The 22599-nt window shown below is 43.3% G+C and overlaps 1 protein-coding gene across 3 annotated transcripts in view; it reads right to left on the bottom strand.

Annotated features, from left to right (window-relative positions):
• Positions 1 to 6965: 6965 nt before the first annotated feature.
• The window catches only part of PTGIS (prostaglandin I2 synthase), a 61893-nt gene continuing 46259 nt past the window's right edge, over positions 6966 to 22599 (bottom strand). For all 3 annotated transcript variants that reach the window (XM_048820450.2, XM_075118772.1, XM_048820449.2), the window contains 3 exons: positions 20523 to 20704; positions 9544 to 9695; positions 6966 to 8653 (listed from right to left, as the gene is read on the bottom strand). In XM_048820450.2, coding sequence (XP_048676407.2) covers positions 8509 to 8653; positions 9544 to 9695; positions 20523 to 20704 — 479 coding nt within the window. In that variant the 3' untranslated portion in view covers positions 6966 to 8508. The remainder of the gene's footprint in view (positions 8654 to 9543; positions 9696 to 20522; positions 20705 to 22599) is intronic.

The raw sequence follows: 22599 nt of genomic DNA, 5'->3' as shown, positions 1-22599 counted from the left end.
CATTGTATTCATAGAATCATAGAATCATAGAATATCAGGGTTGGAAGGGACCCCTGAAGGTCATCTAGTCCAACCCCCTGCTCGAAGCAGGACCAATTCCCAGTTAAATCATCCCAGCCAGGGCTTTGTCAAGCCTGACCTTAAAAACCTCTAAGGAAGGAGATTCTACCACCTCCCTAGGTAACGCATTCCAGTGTTTCACCACCCTCTTAGTGAAAAAGTTTTTCCTAATATCCAATCTAAACCTCCCCCACTGCAACTTGAGACCATTACTCCTCGTTCTGTCATCTGCTACCATTGAGAACAGTCTAGAGCCATCCTCTTTGGAACCCCCTTTCAGGTAGTTGAAAGCAGCTATCAAATCCCCCCTCATTCTTCTCTTCTGCAGGCTAAACAATCCCAGCTCCCTCAGCCTCTCCTCATAAGTCATGTGTTCTAGACCCCTAATCATTTTTGTTGCCCTTCGCTGGACTCTCTCCAATTTATCCACATCCTTCTTGTAGTGTGGGGCCCAAAACTGGACACAGTACTCCAGATGAGGCCTCACCAATGTCGAATTCTGCCCTTTGCTTTGCTAAACAGAAAATATAGTTAGTTACCTTGAAATTTAAATTAATTGTTGTAACAATCCCTAGAAGATGCAATTACCAACTAGCTTCTCTTCTTTTCAGTTTCCATCTAGAAGCTGAAATGGACTGAGACCATCAGACTGTTTCCTGGAAGCCGCCTGTCAGCCATCAGATGGTAATGACTTTCAGACAAACTAACCAAAGGTGGATTTGAATTTGTGATTTGGAGGTCAAGTCCTCCCCATTGTATCCTATTAAAAAGAGCCCTGCGGTCATCCAATGCAAGGATAATTTATATCACTCTTTAACCTTATTTTTGGTGATTGTTATCCCTGTTCTGTTCCACTATATCTCAGTTTCCCCTCCACATGCTCTTCATTCTTTCACCTGTCAAGGTCTTGATGGGGCTTCTCTTGGAGTCAGTCACCACTATCCTTTAATCAGACAGAGGGGTCACCGTTGAGCAGTGTAAAGAAATTCAATTCTCCCAGGACTGAGTGTGCTGCTTTCTGGGTAAAATTTGCATTGTTTTCCATTTCTAATGTGTGTATTTTATTAATCACATTTTAATTAATTGGAGTAAGAAGATCATTTTTAAAACAACTCATCTAACACTATTTTTCCCACAAAGTGCTCCCTTCATTGTGTAATGTAGAAGACTAAAATAAACTATCTCTGAAGGTTGACTGGGATTAAGCTACTTCACATGGGACACTACCATTCCCCCTGAATTCTAATGATCTCTTTTAAATGTGCCCATTTTTGTAGCATGCACAAGATAGATGATGATGGTGTTCCTGTTCTTGGCTCGAACAATATATGTCATTAAACAATTTGAGATGTCATTAAACAATTTTTAAAAAATGAGGCCAGGGTTAAATAATATCAATGAAGGGTCTGATTCTGAGTTCCTTATTTGAGCTATCAAGGTCTACTCACACAAGTAGTTCCATTAATTACTTTTGGGAATAACAGCTTATCAATGTGAGTAAGAGGTGCGCAAACTGGCCCACAATAAAGTGAAATAGGATAAAAGGCAAAGGCAAAAACACCAAGAAAAGCAACATCCTGGGCCAGATTCTGAAAGCCTTTCTTATGCTGTGTATCACTGCACTTCATTGATGTCAACAGGACTGCTTGGGAGTAAGGTGCTATCCATCAGGAGTAAGGGTATCAGGCTGTAGGCTAGGGCTAACAACACCAGGCCAAACAACACAAATCAAGTCAGTGGTGACTAGCTGTAGACTTTAGTAGCAAAAAGTGAGGACTGAAAACCAGGTCATGTTTTATTAATTGGGACTAACAAAACATATGCCAGTCACCACACAGCTAAGTTGGGTTCTGTGTAACTCAAAAGCTTGTCTCTCTCACCAACAGAAGTTGGTCCAGTAAAAGATATTAGCTCACCTATCTCTGATCTCTATTATCCTGGGACCAATACAGCTACAGCAACACTGCAAACAGGCATCACACCGATCACTCTTGTGTTGTGCTCTAGCTTTCCCCCATGCTTCATCTTCTTAAGGCTGCAAACTCTTCTGTGCAGAGATGATCTCTATTATTTGTACAGTGCTACCACAAGGGGGCTCCCATCATGCCTGAGGTACTGCGGCAAGCGAAATAAAAATAGCGATGCACTTTTTTTAGGAAAAGCCATAAGGAGAAATTATTATGGATTATTTTTTTAAAACGGGCATCTTTCTGCTTTTGTCTTTCACTGTGCATTAAATATTGACAATTGAGCAGATTGATGCAAAGGAAGAGTCTAATTTAGGAGGCCCTCAATTGAAATATTACAGTAGACTGGATAGATTGTCTCTAACAAACCCAGAAGCTCCTGATATTGCATTTTGTATGCCTAATGAGGAGGCATTTTGAACAATCTATAATTGTCCTCTAAATGAAGTACTGTAGACTTTTGCTCATATTTTAGCAACTATGTCTCTTCTGGAATCTGCACTAAAGCAGGCTGTTTCAATACATACTTTGGTCACAAACCACATGAGCCATCTGGCTCTTGATATTTGGGTGACTTTTTATGGTAAATAAGAGGTCAAGTTTTCATACTTTCTCCTAGGAAAGGATCACTGCAACTGAAGCCCTTAACATCATCTTTCATGGCACAGAAAGAAACTTAGCATCATTATTCTTTCCTTGGGTCCCTGGAGCTGCTACCAACCCATACTAAAAGCATATTACTTCTTCTTCTGTACCAGCTCAGCTGTACTGATTAGTTTATTTGTAGGGGAGGGAAGAACCCAGGCTCCATCCCTTCCCCCCACCCTCTGTCTATGTAGGGGTGAAGGTGGTAGTGGCTTTGTTAATTCCATTCGCCTCCACTTACTGCCCCCCTCCGCCCCATACACACATGCCCATGCACACTGGGGAAGCTTCCCAGAAGAGTAAGCTGCCTCCTTACATTCCGCTGTGTCCCTGCAGTCAGAACCACGAAGTACAGTAATTTTGCCCTTAATAACTAGCAATGAGCGAACCTCACACATTTCAGTGTGAGGTTTGATTTTAATTTGATACACACCAGCTTGCCCATCCTGCAAATTATGGCCATTTAGATCGTATCTATAATGGTTGGTCCTGGGGCCGCTTTTGTTCATTAATGATCTGGAGGATGGCGTGGATTGCACCCTCAGCAAGTTTGCAGATGACACTAAATGGGGGGAGAGGTAGATACGCTGGAGGGGAGGGCTAGGATACAGAGGGACCTAGACAAATTAGAGGATTGGGCCAAAAGAAATCTGATGAGGTTCAACAAGGACAAGTGCAGAGTCCTGCACTTAGGACGGAAGAATCCCATATACTGCTACAGACCAGGGACCGAGTGGCTAGGCAGCAGTTCTGCAGAAAAGGACCTAGGGGTTTCAGTGGACAAGAAGCAGAATATGAGTCAACAGTGTGCCCTTGTTGCCAAGAAGGCCAATGGCATTTTGGGATGTATAAGTAGGAGCACTGCCAGCAGATCGAGGGACGTGATCATTCTCCTCTATTCGGCATTGGTGAGGCCTCATCTGGAGTACTATGTCCAGTTTTGGGTCCCACACTACAAGAAGGATGTGGAAAAATTGGAAAGAGTCCAGCAGAGGGCAACAAAAATGATTAGGGGACTGGAGCACATGACTTATGAGGAGAGGCTGAGGGAACTGGGATTATTTAGTCTGCAGAAGAGAAGCATGAGGGGGAATTTGATAGCTGCTTTTAACTACTTGAAAGGGGCTTCCTAAGAGGATGGATCTAGACTGTTCTCAGTGATACCAGATGACAGAACAAGGAGTAATGGTCTCAAATTGCAGTGGGGGAGGTTTAGGTTGGATATTAGGAAAAACTTTTTCAATAGGAGGGTGGTGAAGCACTGGAATGGGTTACCTAAGGAGGTAGTGGAATCTCCTTCCTCAGAGGTTTTTAAGGTCAGGCTTGACAAAGCCCTGGCTGGGATGATTTAGTTGGGGATTGGTCCTGCTTTGAGCAGGGGGGTTGGACTAGATGACCTCCTGAGGTCCCTTCCAACCCTGATATTCTATGATTCTATGATCTATCTAATCTATATATCTATCTATAAACAAAGATGGCTCCTGAGCGTCAGAATCACTGGCTAATGTTCATCGTAGGATCACATCAGCTAAGAGGCATTCTGCATGTCTCAGCCCCATGCTAAAGACACGTAAAGTCTATCTTGATCAGTTCACACAAAAAAACAACACCCACCGAGATGCAGGGTAAGGCCTGTTTAACATACTTTGTTCATAGAAAGATTTAGAAAAGCCTAACAGCTGTAATCCTTTTTAGATCATGGACTGCAACAGAAGTATCCTTTCAATACAATATATTAAGCTTCGTAATACAGCTATCATGTATTTATAATCTATCTGATTAACTGCCTTGTGTGCTTTTTTGCCAGAAATGTGCACTGTACAATGTTACTTAATTTCAGAGGATCACATACAGCTGCTGGTTTTTTCCTAGTGACAGTTCCTTGCCACATCACACCTATAACAGTATGAAAAATTACTGGGTTATCTTTTCTTCCAAATACAAAAGAAAAGCCTTCAGAAATTCAGAGGGTTGTGTCACTGTGCCGTCTCATTTTACCTTTTCTCATCTCTTGGTTATTTTAGAATGTGAGCTTTTACCTGGGGGGCAAGAAGCAAACAGAATCTTAACTTTCTAGCTAAAGTGGCAAAAAACTACACTGAAGCCACTTGCTTGACCCTGTGAGATGCTAAGCACCTGCAGTTCTGTTACTTCACTGCATTGTTCCAGAGTTATGGGCACTGAACACTTTGCAGAAATCACTCAGTGCCTTTCAGTATTGAGCATTTAATTTGCAAGGTTTTAAAGAATAGTTTTCCCTGAAAAAATGCTTTGTTTTCTTCCAATGCTCATGATTCATTTGATTTTCACAATCTGATCTTTTTCAACAGGATCATTCCATTAACTTAAGATAGCACTGCTCAGATTAATGAAAGTTAAACACCTTTCTCCTTTTGCTACAGCATCAGGATCATCTCTGTTTTTGCAGCCGTCAGATAAACTTATATACAAGTTAATTTTATCATTTATTTTTTTAGAAAGATTATGGTAAGATGCTATGTACCGTAGTTAATGTCCTGTATGGAACATTCCTGAATTGACAGGGCACTGCCTAGATCAGCTAATAGTACTGTTCCATTTCTAACCACTCATATTTTAGGCAGTACTGTGCTATACCATGGATACAGAAGGTAGCGCGATTAGGCCAAGCCAAAAGGCTGGTTTCAAGCATCCTTGACTAAAGGAAGGTCTTACAGTTAAGGCAATGGACTGGGACTGAAGAGATCTATATAGCTCCTGACGCTGACACAGACTCCCTGTGGTCACCTAATCTTTCTGTGCCTCAGCTCCCCATCTGTAAAATGGGGATAATGACACTTCTTTACTCAGTAGGGGGTGGTATGAGGATAAATCCATTAACACTCATGCTTAGATATTACGGTGATGAGGGCTATATGAGGTCCTAGATAGAGCTGCAGCCTGTTCTGGATCAGAAATTTGTGTCAACTCAGCAGCTTACGTGACTCTCACCCTCTTGGTTCACCGTCCATTATGGAATGGAATAATTTTCTTTTCTTTTCGGTCCCCTTGTTCTCACCCTGTTTGAAGTCATTGATGTATTTTACTTTACTACATTAAACTGTTTGCCAGGAGTAAGTTCCAGGGCCAGATCATGGGCTGTGTTGAGAGGCCACGTTGGAGTGGAGCCTACCCTCCGTACACCCAGAAGATACAGCAGTAGAGTAGCAGGCCAACCTAGCAGCTTCCTGACAGCGAGGCAGGGGATCCAGACAGCTTGCTCAGTGACACACCATGGCGCCAATGGAACAGTCTAATTGCTTGGATGCATGTCCTGGCCCCAGCCTTCCTCTGCACCATTCTTTCTGGAGCAGTAGTAAAGTACACCCAGCCTCTCCCTCCCCCTTCCCAGCCAGCACTGCCAGCAACCCTTAGTCATCCTGCCTGTGTGACCACAATGGCTAATGGATCCCCAGTGTGCTCAGAAACTGATACAATCTCCCCTATGTCCTTGCACCAGTGAGACAGGACATTGCCTTAAAGAAGGGGAGCCATTGTTTAGGGTCCTCTTGGTCTCACTGCAGAACGTACAGAGCTGACTATGGCTGCTGTGGTATCACAGAGGACAAAGATAACCTGTTAGGTATTAGGCCCTAAACAACTTAGGAGCTTATAGGTCAAACATGGTCCTTTCTGGATCTGTGGTACCAGATGTGACAGACCTCCTCCTTACCAGACTGTGGTGTCTAAGAGCTGCTAGTTCTGGGATTCATGAGGTCAGCATAAAACTTATTCTTCTAAAGAAATGTACTAACGACTTAAGAGAGAGATGATCAGTTCCATTAAAGTGCCTTTCCCAGCTGTAATTTAGACTCGTTTCTCCAGCCAGCAGCTGCTCTGTTTAAAATGTGGATTTTTAAAGAGATTGCTTTAGGAAGGCAAAGGGTAGCAGCTAATAGGTCTATTACCAGGTTGAATTTAATGGGTATCGTAAATGTATATAATGCTAAAGGAAATATCCAAGCTACAATAGTGTGTTATCTTAGTTAAGATGGGTTGACGGCCCCCAGCCACACTGCAGAAGAGAGGGTTAAAGAAACCTCTATTGTAATAGCAAGATTTTTAGGCTGTATATTGCTTTCAGGACCATAAAGAAAAGTGCTGCCTCCTGTAATGAAAACAAAGTTTTGTTAAAACTTCACTCTCAAAGTTTTGAGGTAAAAGGGTTGGTTCTTACAGTGCCACAGTGTCAAATGTTATCAGCTCTTTCCTGCATATGGCTGACTTGTGGCTGTCAGGATGGTATTGTCCATGAAAACTGAATATAAAAATATCTGATCATGTCAGTATATATTTTATTTAAATGCATATGCACAAGGGGGCTGAGTTAAAGTTGCACAGATAACTTTCATTCTAGCATTTCCAAACTTTGTGTCTGATTTTGCAACCTTACCATTCTTTTAATGTAGCTTTTTGTCTAACTAAAAGAATAACTTTATTTACATGAATATGCATGTGGGTGTGTGGAGGGGGCGATTCTTGGGTACATGTGTATGCATATATCTTCTTTCTGCTAAAATAAACGAAACAGCATAACATTTCTCAGTTCATAGACTTTAAATGGGATAGACCTGCTTATGTCTCTCTAAAAGCACCCAGCACTAGGTGAATGATTTCCAGATATTTGTAGTTAAAAATAGATTAATGATTTTCCATTGGAAATTGAAATAAAAAATAAAGGATTCCAAAATATTTTCTTTACAAAAATAAATTGAGAGGAGAACATGTGCAAATCAAGCTGCTCTTGTTCAGAAATGATCCCAGGAACAGATGCAATGGCTTTGCACTACACTGTCAGGGGATTCTGGACACAAACGAAGCATAAACAGACAGAAGGGTCAGCCTCATACAATGGGAATCCTTCAGTGGCATTGAGTCAGTGCTGAGGCTTCTATGTCAACTCTCCTCCTTGTTGCCTCTCCCTGCTACCAATGCAGTTGGCATGGCTGGAAGAAAGGGGGCACAGGGCAGCAGCTCTTTGGAGCCATCAACATCTTCCATAAATTAGAGCAGCCCAAAGGGGACCAGCCTGCATTCAACAGCTCCAAGATCAGGAGAATGCAAATGGTGAACATTATGTCACTTTCCAACACTCTCTCTTGCACCACACACCCCTCCTACCTACCTGTGCTGTGTGCAGTTTGTCTGGGCAGCCCATAATCTGGGCTGTAAACCTATGATCTGGAATGGCCCCTTACCTTCAGCAGTCAAAATGGTCAGATAGTGCCACTAAGACACCTTATGCTTAATGATGCTGACTCACTCAAGTGTATCTTCCTTTCCAAAGTTCTCTCTCATGCTGGTGTGCAGGAAGACCAACCCTCTGTATGGATGCCATGGCCCAGCTACTCAGAAATAAACACTCAGCTTTCTGTGTCATGACTTTGCTAGATATATTTAGTTGTACCCAAAGATTTGCAAGAAATTCCATGAATGTGCAAAATTGGTTGAGAGTTACACACAATAGCTTATGACAGCTATATTCTCCCTTGAAATGTGCTTCCACGATGTAAAGTTCACTTTGACTTTATCTAGTGGTTAGTTACTAAAAATGACTGTATGGTGTGTTGAAGCTCCCCTATTAACTAGAGTCAGTTAGCATTAAAGCTGTAGTCTAGCAGGTACAAAGCCAACATAATGGTGACTTTTTTTTTAATGTTCTTTCTAACTGCTACCATTACCCCAGCCCAATGGATTAATTAATAAAGCCAAAGTATACTACTTGGATCTAGAACCAGTTCGATGACAGTTCTCAGAAAAACCAGAGGAACACAGAGGAGACCAGTTGGATGATGGAAGGGAAGCCATTGCTATTTTACTAATCTTTCAGTTTATATCGAATCATGATGTCATTCTTCGGCTGTAACATTCCGAAGCCATATCTTCCCTTGTCATACCCTGGGATTCTTGCTTCAGGATCTTTCAGTTCCAAGTCAAAATTGGTTAACAAGATGAAAACAAACCTAAAATGATAAAATGACCAGGTCAGTAAAGTATATGATATTGACAATCTACTAGTTTCTCTTTGCTTAGAAGGCAAATATAGAGGGAACTGGTAGTTCTGACTGTAGTTAAGGTTGCCTGATACTTCCTATTATTAACACCCAGTTTTCAGTTGCTTACGACTTTGCCAATCGTTACCCATTCAGATTGGACTTTTCCATGCCAGGTGCCTGCCACCAGCTGAATTATTTTGGAAAATTTCAGAAAAAAATGGTTTAGCCATTTCCAAGAATGACATGAGGGAAAAATACATTGTACAAAGTGAGGGAGTGCTATTGACAAAATACTGTGTGATCATATCATTAAAGATTGTATCCTAATGCATGCATCCTAATGGGGCCCAATGCAGGTTGCATCCGAAAACTTAATTCTGGACTTTCCTAAATTTTGCATCCTTAATATAACTTTGACTTTACAACCTTCGTGTTCTTTTGATGTAGTTTTGTGTATGCAGTATATGTATGAAGTTACAGTAGACTGAAAGGCCTGGGAGCATTTCCTCTCTACCACCACAGTATATACTATGCAGCATAAATAACTAATTCACAAATCATTTGGAGATTTTGTGATCTATGGTGTTAAAAAAATACTTATTTAAAAAATAAATAAATACGGTTTTCCAGAAGAGTTTATATGGGTTATTGAAGAGTAGATACAGAATTTACAAATGGTCTCAACCTGTATTTATACAAAGTAGATGCCGGAGGCATTAGATAAATATTATTTGTTTTGCTATTTTTTTTTTAAACGGAAGTCCAAGTTTTATAGAACAAGAGGGTTCTTATCCTGGATATTAAAATGACAAATGGCCAGAATAACTAAGTTTCATAGACTCTTTGTATTTACTTACTGTTTGATGCTATTGACTGCATGGAACTTCCCAATACATGTGTTAATTCCTGCTCCCCACGGCATGTTGTAATACTTGAGCCTTTCCCCTCCTTTATAGAAATCCCTTTTCTCTGTTTTGTCTGCATTGAGGAATCTGTCGTATTTAAATTTCTGAAAAATAAGAACGCATTTCTCTCACCCAGTTATTCTCTGTCCCACGGGAGCAGATGGCTATCTCTGAACACAGAGACAATCACTTGCTGTATATTTGTATTCTGGTATCACCTGAAATGCTGTTGTAGAGAGAACATTAGAGGCTTTCTATACACTGATTGGAAGACATTCTAAGAAGTAGGGGAGCCTATGATGAAACATCTGTAAGGGATGGTCTAGATAATACTTAATCCTGCCATGAGTGCAGGGGACTGGACTAGATGACCTCTTGAGGTCCCTTCCAGTCCTTTGATTCCATGCTTTCCAAGTGAAGACTGGAGAATATAGGTCAAAAGAGCAGTGTGCTGGGGAAAACACGGATATGGACTTCCCTATCTAGGGAGACCTAACTAGATTTTAGGGACATGAGAAGACACTACTTTTCCAAGGAACTCTGGTATGGACTGGGAGAGAGAGAGCAGAGCAAAGCACACAAGCATGGGTTCTGAGATGGGAGATTACCTCAACCTCTGACCTTCAAAAAGTGTGTTCTCTGCCCTGCAGTAGTGCAGTATGCAGCCATTGAGTATTTATGAGCATAGGAAGAAATGGTTTTCTTCATTTTTAAATCTATTTTCTCTCTTAAATAAGTTATACATTCTTTATCTTCAACTGTAACTTGGATGTGATTGTTAATGTGAAAAAGAATCATTGCTGACTGTCTAGGGAGCTGGGGGAGCCTCTACCTTCCGAATGTGAGTCCGCCAATCCTGCAGTGCCAAACTCCACTGGGGATGGCACAAAATGAGGCTTGGAAAGGGCCTGAGTTTCTCCCCCTAAAGCGACAAGGTACAAAGGCTCATGCTGGCATATGTGGAGACCCTGAGCCACAGATGTATGATGATCCACCATAACAGACACAATCAAGAGTTTCTTCCATACTGGCAAACAGCTTTGAAATGGAGAGTCTTCAATGATCTCATCCAGCTGGAAACAAACCCAATCATTCCCCGATGCTCACCTTTGAAATCATGCAAACATCTGTCCTGCTTTAACCCTTGCCATGCTGCGTATTTTCAGCTCGGTGACTCATATGCTGAATCCTTTAGTCATGCAAGGTAATGCAAACACATAGTTCACTGGTCTATCATTCCCGCTCGGAATTCTGCTTTTTCACCTATTCTAATACAATGGTTAAAGGGCCTATAATCAACTAGCAGGAAAATCCACCATTGAGGCTGGTCTTTCTCACCTATTAGGGCACCAGCTGACTGTCCTAGCATTGCTTATGTGGACCAAAACTTATTTCTTTAAAACGGAGTTTCCCCTGAAGAAAGGCTGTGGGAATTGGCCCTGACTAACAAATACACTGAAGGGTAGAGGAGTACGGAATAGCCTGAGTATGTTAAATTTGTGCACTTGTGTTGACAAATTCTGAAAATCATTAGGAGAGGCAGCTTGGTCCAGTGTCGATGGCACCAAACCAGAAATCAGGAGATGTGGGTTCTGCCAGTGACTGACTATGTGAACTCAGGCAAGTCATTTGACCTTGCTCTGTCTCCTTTCACCATTTGTAACATGGCGATGGTGATCATAGAATCATAGAATCATAGAATATAAGGGTTGGAAGGGACCCCAGAAGGTCATCTAGTCCAACCCCCTGCTCGAAGCAGGACCAATTCCCAGTTAAATCATCCCAGCCAGGGCTTTGTCAAGCCTGACCTTAAAAACCTCTAAGGAAGGAGATTCTACCACCTCCCTAGGTAACGCATTCCAGTGTTTCACCACCCTCTTAGTGAAAAAGTTTTTCCTAATATCCAATCTAAACCTCCCCCACTGCAGCTTGAGACCATTACTCCTCGTTCTGTCATCTGCTACCATTGAGAACAGTCTAGAGCCATCCTCTTTGGAACCCCCTTTCAGGTAGTTGAAAGCAGCTATCAAATCCCCCCTCATTCTTCTCTTCTGCAGGCTAAACAATCCCAGTTCCCTCAGCCTCTCCTCATAAGTCATGTGTTCCAGACCCCTAATCATTTTTGTTGCCCTTCGCTGGACTCTCTCCAATTTATCCACATCCTTCTTGTAGTGTGGGGCCCAAAACTGGACACAGTACGCCAGATGAGGCCTCACCAATGTAGAATAGAGGGGAACGATCACGTCCCTCGATCTGCTCGCTATGCCCCTACTTATACATCCCAAAATGCCATTGGCCTTCTTGGCAACAAGGGCACACTGCTGACTCATATCCAGCTTCTCGTCCACTGTCACCCCTAGGTCCTTTTCCGCAGAACTGCTGCCTAGCCATTCGGTCCCTAGTCTGGAGCTGTGCATTGGGTTCTTCCGTCCTAAGTGCAGGACCCTGCACTTATCCTTATTGAACCTCATCAGATTTCTTTTGGCCCAATCCTCCAATTTGTCTAGGTCCTTCTGTATCCTATCCCTCCCCTCCAGCATATCTACCACTCCTCCCAGTTTAGTATCATCCACAAATTTGCTGAGAGTGCAATCCACACCATCCTCCAGATCATTTATGAAGATATTGAACAAAACCGGCCCCAGGACCGACCCTTGGGGCACTCCACTTGATACCGGCTGCCAACTAGACATGGAGCCATTGATAACTACCCGTTGAGCCCAACAATCTAGCCAGCTTTCTACCCACCTTATAGTGCATTCTTCCAGCCCATACTTCCTTAACTTGCTGACAAGAATACTGTGGGAGACCGTGTCAAAAGCTTTGCTAAAGTCAAGAAACAATACATCCACTGCTTTCCCTTCATCCACAGAACCAGTAATCTCATCATAAAAGGCGATTAGATTAGTCAGGCATGACCTTCCCTTGGTGAATCCATGCTGGCTGTTCCTGATCACTTTCCTCTCATGCAAGTGCTTCAGGATTGATTCTTTGAGGACCTGCTCCATGATTTTTCCAGGGACTGAGGTGAGGCTGACTGGCCTGTAGTTCCCAGGATCCTCCTTCTTCCCTTTTTTAAAGATTGGCACTACATTAGCCTTTTTCCAGTCATCTGGGACTTCCCCCGTTCGCCACGAGTTTTCAAAGATAATGGCCAATGGCTCTGCAATCACAGCCGCCAATTCCTTCAGCACTCTCGGATGCAACTCGTCCGGCCCCATGGACTTGTGCACGTCCAGCTTTTCTAAATAGTCCCTAACCACCTCTATCTCCACAGAGGGCTGGCCATCTCTTCCCCATTTTGCGATGCCCAGCGCAGCAGTCTGGGAGCTGACCTTGTTAGTGAAAACAGAGGCAAAAAAAGCATTGAGTACATTAGCTTTTTCCACATCCTCTGTCACTAGGTTGCCTCCCTCATTCAGTAAGGGGCCCACACTTTCCTTGGCTTTCTTCTTGTTGCCAACATACCTGAAGAAACCCTTCTTGTTACTCTTGACATCTCTGGCTAGCTGCAGCTCTAGGTGCGATTTGGCCCTCCTGATATCATTCCTACATGCCCGAGCAATATTTTTATACTCTTCCCTGGTCATATGTCCAACCTTCCACTTCTTGAAAGCCTCTTTTTTATGTTTAAGATCCGCTAGGATTTCACCATTAAGCCAAGCTGGTCGCCTGCCATATTTACTATTCTTTCGACTCATCGGGATGGTTTGTCCCTGTAACCTCAACAGGGATTCCTTGAAATACAGCCAGCTCTCCTGGACTCCTTTCCCCTTCAAGATAGTCCCCCAGGGGATCCTGGCCATCCGTTCCCTGAGGGAGTCGAAGTCTGCTTTCCGGGAGTCCAGGGTTCGTATCCTGCTGCTTACCTTTCTTCCCTGCGTCAGGATCCTGAACTCAACCAACTCATGGTCACTGCCTCCCAGATTCCCATCCACTTTTGCTTCCCCCACTAATTCTACGCGGTTTGTGAGCAGCAGGTCAAGAAAAGCGCCCCCCCTAGTTGGCTCCTCTAGCACTTGCGCCAGGAAATTGTCCCCTACGCTTTCCAAAAACTTCCTGGATTGTCTATGCACCGCTGTATTGCTCTCCCAGCAGATATCAGGAAAATTAAAGTCACCCATGAGAATCAGGGCATGCGATCTAGTAGCTTCCGTGAGCTGCCGGAAGAAAGCCTCATCTACCTCATCCCCCTGGTCCGGTGGTCTATAGCAGACTCCCACCACTACATCACTCTTGTTGCACACACTTCTAAACTTAATCCAGAGACACTCAGGTTTTTCTGCAGTTTCGTACCGGAGCTCTGAGCAGTCATACTGCTCCCTTACATACAGTGCTACTCCCCCACCTTTTCTGCCCTGCCTGTCCTTCCTGAACAGTTTATAACCATTCATGACAGTACTCCAGTCATGTGAGTTATCCCACCAAGTCTCTGTTATTCCGATCACGTCATAGTTCCTTGACATCACCAGGACCTCCAGTTCCCCCTGCTTGTTTCCAAGGCTTTGTGCATTTGTATATAAGCACTTGAGATAACCTGTTGATCGCCCCTCATTCCCAGTATGAGGCAGGAGCCCTCCCCTCACAGACATTCCTGCCTGTGCTTCCTCCCGGTATCCCGCTTTCCCACTTACCTCAGGGCTTTGGTCTCCTTCCCCCGGTGAACCTAGTTTAAAGCCCTCCTCACTAGGTTAGCCAGCCTGCTGGCAAAGATGCTCTTCCCTCTCTTCGTAAGATGGAGCCCATCTCTGCCCAGCACTCCTCCTTCATGGAACACCATCCCATGGTCAAAGAATCCAAAGCCTTCTCTCCGACACCACCTGCGTAGCCATTCGTTGACTTCCACGATTCGACGGTCCCTACCTAGGCCTTTTCCTTCCACGGGGAGGATGGACGAGAACACCACTTGTGCCTCCAGCTCCTTTATCCTTCTTCCTAGAGCCACATAGTCCGGCGATACTTGCCTACATTGATGTGCCTACTAATACATATCTATCTCTGCAGAATGAAGGGCTTGAGGCAGCCCTGCTGGGAATCAAACCTGGGATTCCAGGGAGCCTATTTCAGGTATAGGTTCCTAAGTTATTCATTTAGTTGCACATGGGAAGTTTAATTAGTGCTAACTATCCAAAGAGCAAGCAAACAAACTGTACTGGACATAATACCTCTCTGGTGTATGTACTTGGCTGCTGAACTATTCTGTGAGATTCCTAAGGACACTCAAGCAACAGGAATGGCATTTTTCACTCTGGCTCCATGGCAGGGCTGCGTTCTGGACTGTGACATCAGCTCATATCTTTCACTTGGGCAGCCAGCAGGGTTCAGGCGTATCTTGGAGGTAAGTGCACTTCAGCCGGAAAATAGTTGCAGGTGACCGCTGCTTACGCCCCTAACAAGGCCAGTCTATGGAGCAGCACTAGTCTTGGCCTCCTTGTATCTGCAGACGCAGCACCAATATTCTGAGGCCACGTTCTGGGAGCTCAAATGGGAAAATATTAGTCCACAAGAAGAAGCACTAGGGAGCTGACAGGACCCAGCCTAGATGAGTTATCCAGCTGGAGCCAGGCATTGTCCTGTAGAATCAATGCACTGACACCTGAAAGGGTGACGGGGACACCATTACATGCTATGATCCTTTCACATGTTTGGTCTCTAGGCTTTCACAGTGTGCAGCAATGCCTCTGGCATCAGACCTTTCTCCCACTTCATTTTCCAGCAATTACAGGAGCTGTGTCTCTACTACAAAAGTTTCAGAGTAGCAGCCATGTTAGTCTGTATCCGCAAAAAAAAAAAGGAGGACTTGTGGCACCTTAGAGACTAACCAATTTATCTGAGCATAAGCTTTCGTGAGCTACAGCTCACTTCATTGGATGAAGTGTTTGCAGCACTAAGTAAGCTAGGTTGGTCCGGGCTGTTTCACTCCTCCAAGCTTTGTTGCCCCCTCTCGCTATGATAGCCAATGGTAGAGTCAGTCACAGCTCTTTTTGGTTCAGTTTTCCCTTGCAGTACTCTTGGTTAGCATCTCAACCTGTTAAATGTTTTCTCTGGCACGTTCTTCGGCAGGACTATTATATAAGCCCAGCAAACACTGATTCCTAGATTTCCAGGCCAGAAGGGGCCATTATGATAATCTATGAAGATGTCCTGCATAACACAGGCCACAGGACACTTTTCCCCCCAGTAATTCTTGCATAGGGCCCATGAGGCAGACCCTCAGCTGTAAATTGTCAGAGCTGCAGTAAAGCTACTAGAGCTCTGTTAATTTACACCAGCAGAAGATCTGTGCCCATAGCTTGTGGGTGAGCTATAGCATGTCTTTCAGCAAAATGTCCAGTGTGGATTTTTAAAGACTTTGAATGACGGAGGATCCATCATACCCTTAGGTCTTCAGCAAGATCTTGCTATGCTTCATCTAATTATGCCTTTTTCTGCTCGATTAAAGAGCTGTTTGCAGTCAGAAATCTCTTTCCCGTGTAGGTATTTAAAGACTGTGATCAAATATTGACAGGGAGCCAGCTGCAGCAGGGGCAGTCTCCTAGCAACACACTGGCCACAGGGATCCTAATGGGGGCTGCCTGATTGACTTCACTTCCTGCTTGGTGGAGGGGTGGAGCTAGCTACTATTTAATCCAGCAACAGCCAGCGCTCGCTGACTGCTCAACATCTTCCCTACCCACAGCTGGCTTGGTCCTGCCTCCTGCACTTGCTACCTCTCTGCCTGCCCCTGTGCCCACTTCAACCCATACCCTTCTCCATCCTTGACACCCCAGCTCTGCTTTCCGACCAAATCTCTGGCTCACCCATTGGTTCTGGCATTCAGATTCCAATCCATGGCCCTGACCCTCAGCTCTGTTCTCAATTATAGCCCCATGTATTCTGTGGTCCCGAATCTTGACTCCAGTTCAGCTCCATTCTAACCTCCGGGCCTGGCTACCCCTAGGGCTCTGTCCATTAGGCCTAACTGCCCACGTCCTGGTCGTGTCCTTGACAAGTATAAAGGAAGAAAAACATTTTTGTAGCCTGGGAAGTGTCTCATCATCATAAATGGAGAAACACATTTCACGCTAGGAGAAAAAGGGAGCTATAAATTCCCCCAGATTAATGGGCATAGACAAAAATCCACCAACAGCCTGAATTCAGTGCTGGTGGAAAGTGATGAATTGACAACCCTGGAGACTGAAGTCCTGAGTTTATCCACAAAACAGGAGCTGCACATGCAACGATGGTGCAAGTTGTCCCCCCCTGCCCTATCGATGTACCTCAACTCTAAGCTATAGGACCTGCCTCTAGGGAGACAGATTTAGTTCACTGGAACCCTTACGTGTGATTCAGCTGCAGGATTTGGGAGCAGGTCGCTCTACCATACACACAAACCAGTCCCCTTGGGTTTTTTTCAATGAACCCTTCGGTGCAAAAATGGCATCAGGTCCCTGTATACCTTTGCATGGAATAAGCTCAACTTCAAATGACAACTGAGCTGCCAAGATTTGCCCCCTGCGCACCCCAACTTTGACTCTCTTACTGCAGTATCGCGATAGCATTAAAAACGACCCAACCTGTCCCAGAGCCAGATGTGACATGAGGCGCTGAGCTGCTATTGCTGTTGAGAAAGGAATGGTGACTCGATGGGGAAAATGAGTCAAATTTTCTCCAGTCTTGCCTGATGATCTTTTGTCTTTTAAATCAACCTGTCATAGGGTTTCATTGTGTTAAACGAATATTTGGAATCTGAACCTTCTGTCTCTGAATGGAGCACAGTAACTTAACGAGTTATAAGAGGTCTCTTGACCTGGCAAATTGTATTTAATAGCATTTACATTGCTGTAATGCTGACATCATTTCTGACATTTTGGCCCACGGCAGACTGTATGTAGAGGAAGCAAAAACACCTTGTTTCTTTGTTACCAAAGAGCAATTAGCAGGGGGCTTAGGGGGTAACACATGTTTCTATATTTAAAGATTGCATCAAGTTGTTATGGCAACTGGATAGTGGAATTCCAGTTGTCATAACAAGTCAGCATTGTCCTCACATACCATTGTTTCCACAATTTCATTTTTAGAGCTCAAGTTTACATAACTTACCAGCCTTTCCCATAACACTGAATCTGAAGGAGAAAAGTAAAGCAACTCATTTGATCTTTTTCAGTGCAAGCTTTTCCCCTTAAAATGAGAAGCAGATTAGAGGAATATGATAGAAGGTTCTCTTAAACCTAACAGCATTTATTAAAACAAAAGCCAATTGCAGAAATCCTCAGAACCCTTCACGATGCTGGAGCGCCAGGATTCAGATCCAGTTGGTAGCAACCAAATGTTGTTAGCCTCTGGTGGTCATTCTTGAATGAGCCATTCCAACTTGGTTCCAGTTGCACAAAGGACCACGATGGTAGATGGTACCCATTGGCAGGAACAGCAGAGAAGGTACAGCCTGAACTGCCCACGTGGAATGAACTCCTCTTTCATGCCCACTGGTGGCTCCCATCAGGTCAAGCCCGAGGCACTCTTACAGCATGGTAGGAGAAGTCAGCACCGCTGTGGCCCATGCTGTACCTGTTCTTCTTGGCCAAAAGGAGAGAGAACTTTGGTCTCTATACCTAGCTGTGTACTTTTATGGTCTTCATCTCCACAGTATCTGAATCTCTAGGGGTGTCAGGCCAAATCCCACCTGAGCATTGAAAAGTCACACTGTTCTTCAAAAGAATACCTATAAAGCACTACAAGACACCTTAAAGAAACATCACAGTTGTGCTGCCCACATTCAGATGTTGGCTACCATCCCTGCTGAAAGTTTGGCTTCTAACTACATTTTGTGCTGTAGAAACTGCATCATATGTCCAAGTCTCCAACTTACAGTTGTAAGTTAATGGGACTCGTCACCCAATCGACCAGAGTCTTGCCTTTAGTTCCTGCTGAATTCTTGGTATGCAGCTCTCAAAAGTGCCTGACACGCTGGGCATGCTACACATAGTGCTACCCCTTCTTCCAACACCAGTGTCCCCGCTCTGCTGAGTCGCAGCAGATGTCCAGGACCTTCTAGGTCAGCTTCCCAGTAGAGAAGTCTAGTCACACAGAGTCTGGCAAGCTCTAAGTGTAATGTGCTTTATTTACACATATACACCAGTCCTGAAATGAGATCATCCAAACAGCATGCAGGGCAATCCCTTCCTCCAGGACTCTCAGTCCTGGTTTACAGGAAGCAACTCTGCTTCAAGACTTAACTCTAATCAGAGCCCAAGGCTGAGAGCAATCGCTCCTGCTGCTCGCAAAGTATCCTCTCCCCAGGCTGACTTTACAGAAAACCTCACATACCCCTAAGCTAACAATACCACAGTCTGTCTTCCCAATTGCTCACAAACTCAAAAACACACTTTGGAAGACTATGTGTTACAGCACCACCTGGTGATGCCTGCCAAAACAATAAGTAAATAATAATAACAGGTGTTCTAGTATTAATATTGGAACAGTGATTCTGATATTCAACTACTCTGCCACTCAACCCAGAGTAACTGAGCGACAGATTTTCAAGATGAAAGTGACGGTCAGAGCATGAAGTGATACAATCGGAACAGCAGCCATCGGATCCTTTGCAACCTGTCACTAAAGCAGCAGGTGGTTGTTATGGGAGGGGGAAGTCATTCGCCCACCCTGGAAAGCACTGAACAGGATTCACCCAAATGGGAGAGAAAATAGCCAGCAGTAGCTACAGTGCTAGCAGTTTCTGAAGAAATCAGAAGCCCCTCTGGGGCATCGCCCAAAACGTGAATGTCAGGACTGTGCTAATATTCCTTTGTGGTATATCCAATCTCTACACATTCTGCAGAGAAGGTTTGGGGTTAGCTGTATAGGGACAGGAGGACTGGAATGGGAAATGGTCCATATAACCTGTAGTAATTACTGAGATTGAACTGTAGAAGAGCCCTTTCCCTCTCCCATGCAGTGCTAACCACTATGAGGACCACTTTGCATCCCACAGATTACAGGGAAAGAGATCCCTCTGTGCATTTCTATGTAATGGGATTATATTAAAACTGTTCTCTAGATCTTGTTACATATAACAGAGTTACAAATAATGCAGCCCTTTCTGCTCATAGTAGTTCCAATGTACACTACTGTACATTCAATTTTAAAGGGACTCAAGTACTTCACAAGCATTTGATGGCACAAACTACAGATGAGAAGGATAAGCAATCCAGCTTTTCAGAAAGGGGAGAGGACAGCTTCCACTAGACGAGTATGCAACCAGTACCCAAACAACCATAGGAACTGCGCTGAGATCCAGCCCTCAAATACTGGATTGTGGCAACCTTAAATGAATCAGTTGAAGTTTTCTGAAGTTTAATTTCAAATCAGGGCAAAGTAAAGTCCAGGATATTGAAATACGAGCCATTTCAGGCCACATTTCCAGAGTTCAGGTGCAGAACTGCATGCACAGCTCAGGTAACTGCATGCACAAATGACCAGAATTGGTCCCTCTCACATGCTGTTGCCTCATTTGCCTGTGTACTAGTTGGCCCCAGTCAATGTGAGCACCAAACCCGAGACACCAGATGCACAAGAGCCCACTTCTTCAGCTAAAAGAGCAACCTCGCTAGCTGTCAAAAGGTAGGAGACTCTTTGCTTGGTCCAGCCACGAGGGGGAAGCTTGATCAAGTTCACTAAACCAGCATATCACAGTGGGTGTGCATGCAAATTAGGCACACAAATGTTGCTTAAGCTCTGAAAATCTAGTTCTTATTTTTAGAATTTCGTTAACCTAAAAGGATATCTATTCAAACTGGCATGTTAGAGATGCCAAATTCAGGTTCAATAATGCAGCCTACTGTATTATATGCTCAACTCAATTGTTTTAGATAAACCACTAAAGCTGGGACACTGAGAGGGAGCAGCACAGAATATTGTCACAAGAATTAAGATTCAGAATGACACCAAGTTACCTCTGGCTCCTCATAGATTTCGGAGTCCATCTGTGGGCTTAAATATGGGAAAAGACAGAGCCTGTCTTCTTTTCTCAGGCTGAACTTCCTGCCATCTGCCAGTCTCAGATTCATGTCTGCAAGTACTTCTCTGCTGATAAAAGGGGCTGCTGTCAAACGTAGTGTTTCATTCAATACACTGTCTGCACAAGCGGAAAAGCGAAGAGAGAATTACTGCATCCAACAAACAAGAGTGAGCTCACTGCAGGCTGCTTGCTTTACATTTATGCATAAGGAATGGAATTGCATACCTGCAAAAAATAAATTGCTTAATGAAGTTCTACCACATAATATACTACCAAATGGCAGATATACCTTAGACTTAGAGGGTTTATATCTCCTGCCTTCCTTGGGAAACTGAACTAGACATAAAGGAGAGACCACAGAAATACTAACCGTGTCTTCAAGGACTTTCTCTGCAATTCTCCTGTAAAAAATGTGAATCCAACTATTTCCTGCATCTCAGTCACTCAGGAGCTAACTGCTTTGTTACTGAATAATGTGTGAAGCTTTCTGATTACAGAGTGGCTTGTGCAGTTAACATATATATGGTCAAACCCAAGGAGAAATCCCTCTGTCATTTAAAATCCATGGTTGACTATATAGGTTGCTCAGCCTATACAAATTCAAGGTAGAGCCACCCGTTAACATTACTCTGCTAGACACCAAAAATCATGGACAGAACAGAGACATTGGATTTATGGCTTATTTCAACAATCTGTAATCCACTAACCCCCCTCTTTTTGTCCTATGACTGCAGAGGGGTTAACGGGACAATCTACCTTGAATGGTCCCTTACAATATGTGCTAACTAGTTATGCCAAACAATCTGTTCCACCTTGCATTTTGCTGTGACGCTGGGAGTTCCTTTCTCAGACCAGAAGAAGAGCTGTGTGTGGCTCGAAAGCTTGTCCCTCTCACCAACAGAAACTGGTCCAATAAAAGATATCACCTCACCCACCTTGTGTCTTTGTTATTAATACTAAGAATTAGAGCTGTCAGAAATTTTTCACAAAATAATGTATTTATTGGAAAATCCTGATTTTGTTGAAATTGAACAAATTTTCTGTTTTGAAAGTTTTTTGAAAAAAATATTTTGAAATTGTCAAACTGCCTTGTTTTACCATTTTGAAAATGAAAAGTCTTGTTTCTTCAGTACAAAATGATTTTTTGTTTAGAAATTTAAGTTAATTTATAGTAAAAATATGTAAAAAAAAAAAAAAATAAAGAAGGCCAAAATCAAAATGAAGTGTTTTAAAATCTTAAAAATGCAACAGTTCAATTGATCCAATTAAAAAACTTGTTGGATTTTGTGTTTGTGGAAATTTTCAAGATTTCAACTTTTTGCCCCAATTCAGGACAGGAAAATGTTTCAAAATCTTGAAAATTCAGGAAAATTGTTTCCTTCTCAGCTCAACTAAGAATGTTCTGCTTTCATCAAAACCACGATTGAGTATTAAAATAGATTCAGATTACTTCTCATTGCAACCACTATTTCATGTCATTAACCCAGTGTAAAAGATTATGCTTCATATACTAACACAGTGACTCCCACCTCCTAATAACACTTTGTGAAAGAAGTTCTCACTAAATCTGTTCAGTGCAGTATTAAAACTGGGTTGACTGCTCACAACAGCATTACTTGCTCTCACTATGCAGAGAGCAGGTTAAAGATCTGAATGTACCATGTAGATGCATTTTACGGAATAGAAAAACAGAAAAGAGGCGAGCAATGCACATGCTAGATAATACAAAATTTAACTAAGGCGAAGAGGTGTTCCCCAAAGTATGGAGAAAATAAGATTTACATTTCCCAAACGCTGTTTAAGAACCAGCTTCTATGGCTTAAATATTATGTCTAGCTTTGTCACTGAAGAATGGTGTATAATTAAACCTTTTTACTTTGCAGTTAACATCAGACTAGTTAATTAACACCTGTAAAACCTTGAATAGTACCTAGCAGGCTGTAGGCCAGGTTTTTAAATCTTTAAGGGGCACAATTATGAAAGGAAAGTGAGAACACCAGTTGCATGCCCAC

The sequence above is a fragment of the Caretta caretta genome, chromosome 13, assembly GCF_965140235.1.
Source record: "Caretta caretta isolate rCarCar2 chromosome 13, rCarCar1.hap1, whole genome shotgun sequence".
NCBI classification, from domain to species: domain Eukaryota; kingdom Metazoa; phylum Chordata; order Testudines; family Cheloniidae; genus Caretta; species Caretta caretta.
This window is presented reverse-complemented; position numbering and strand designations above follow the sequence as displayed.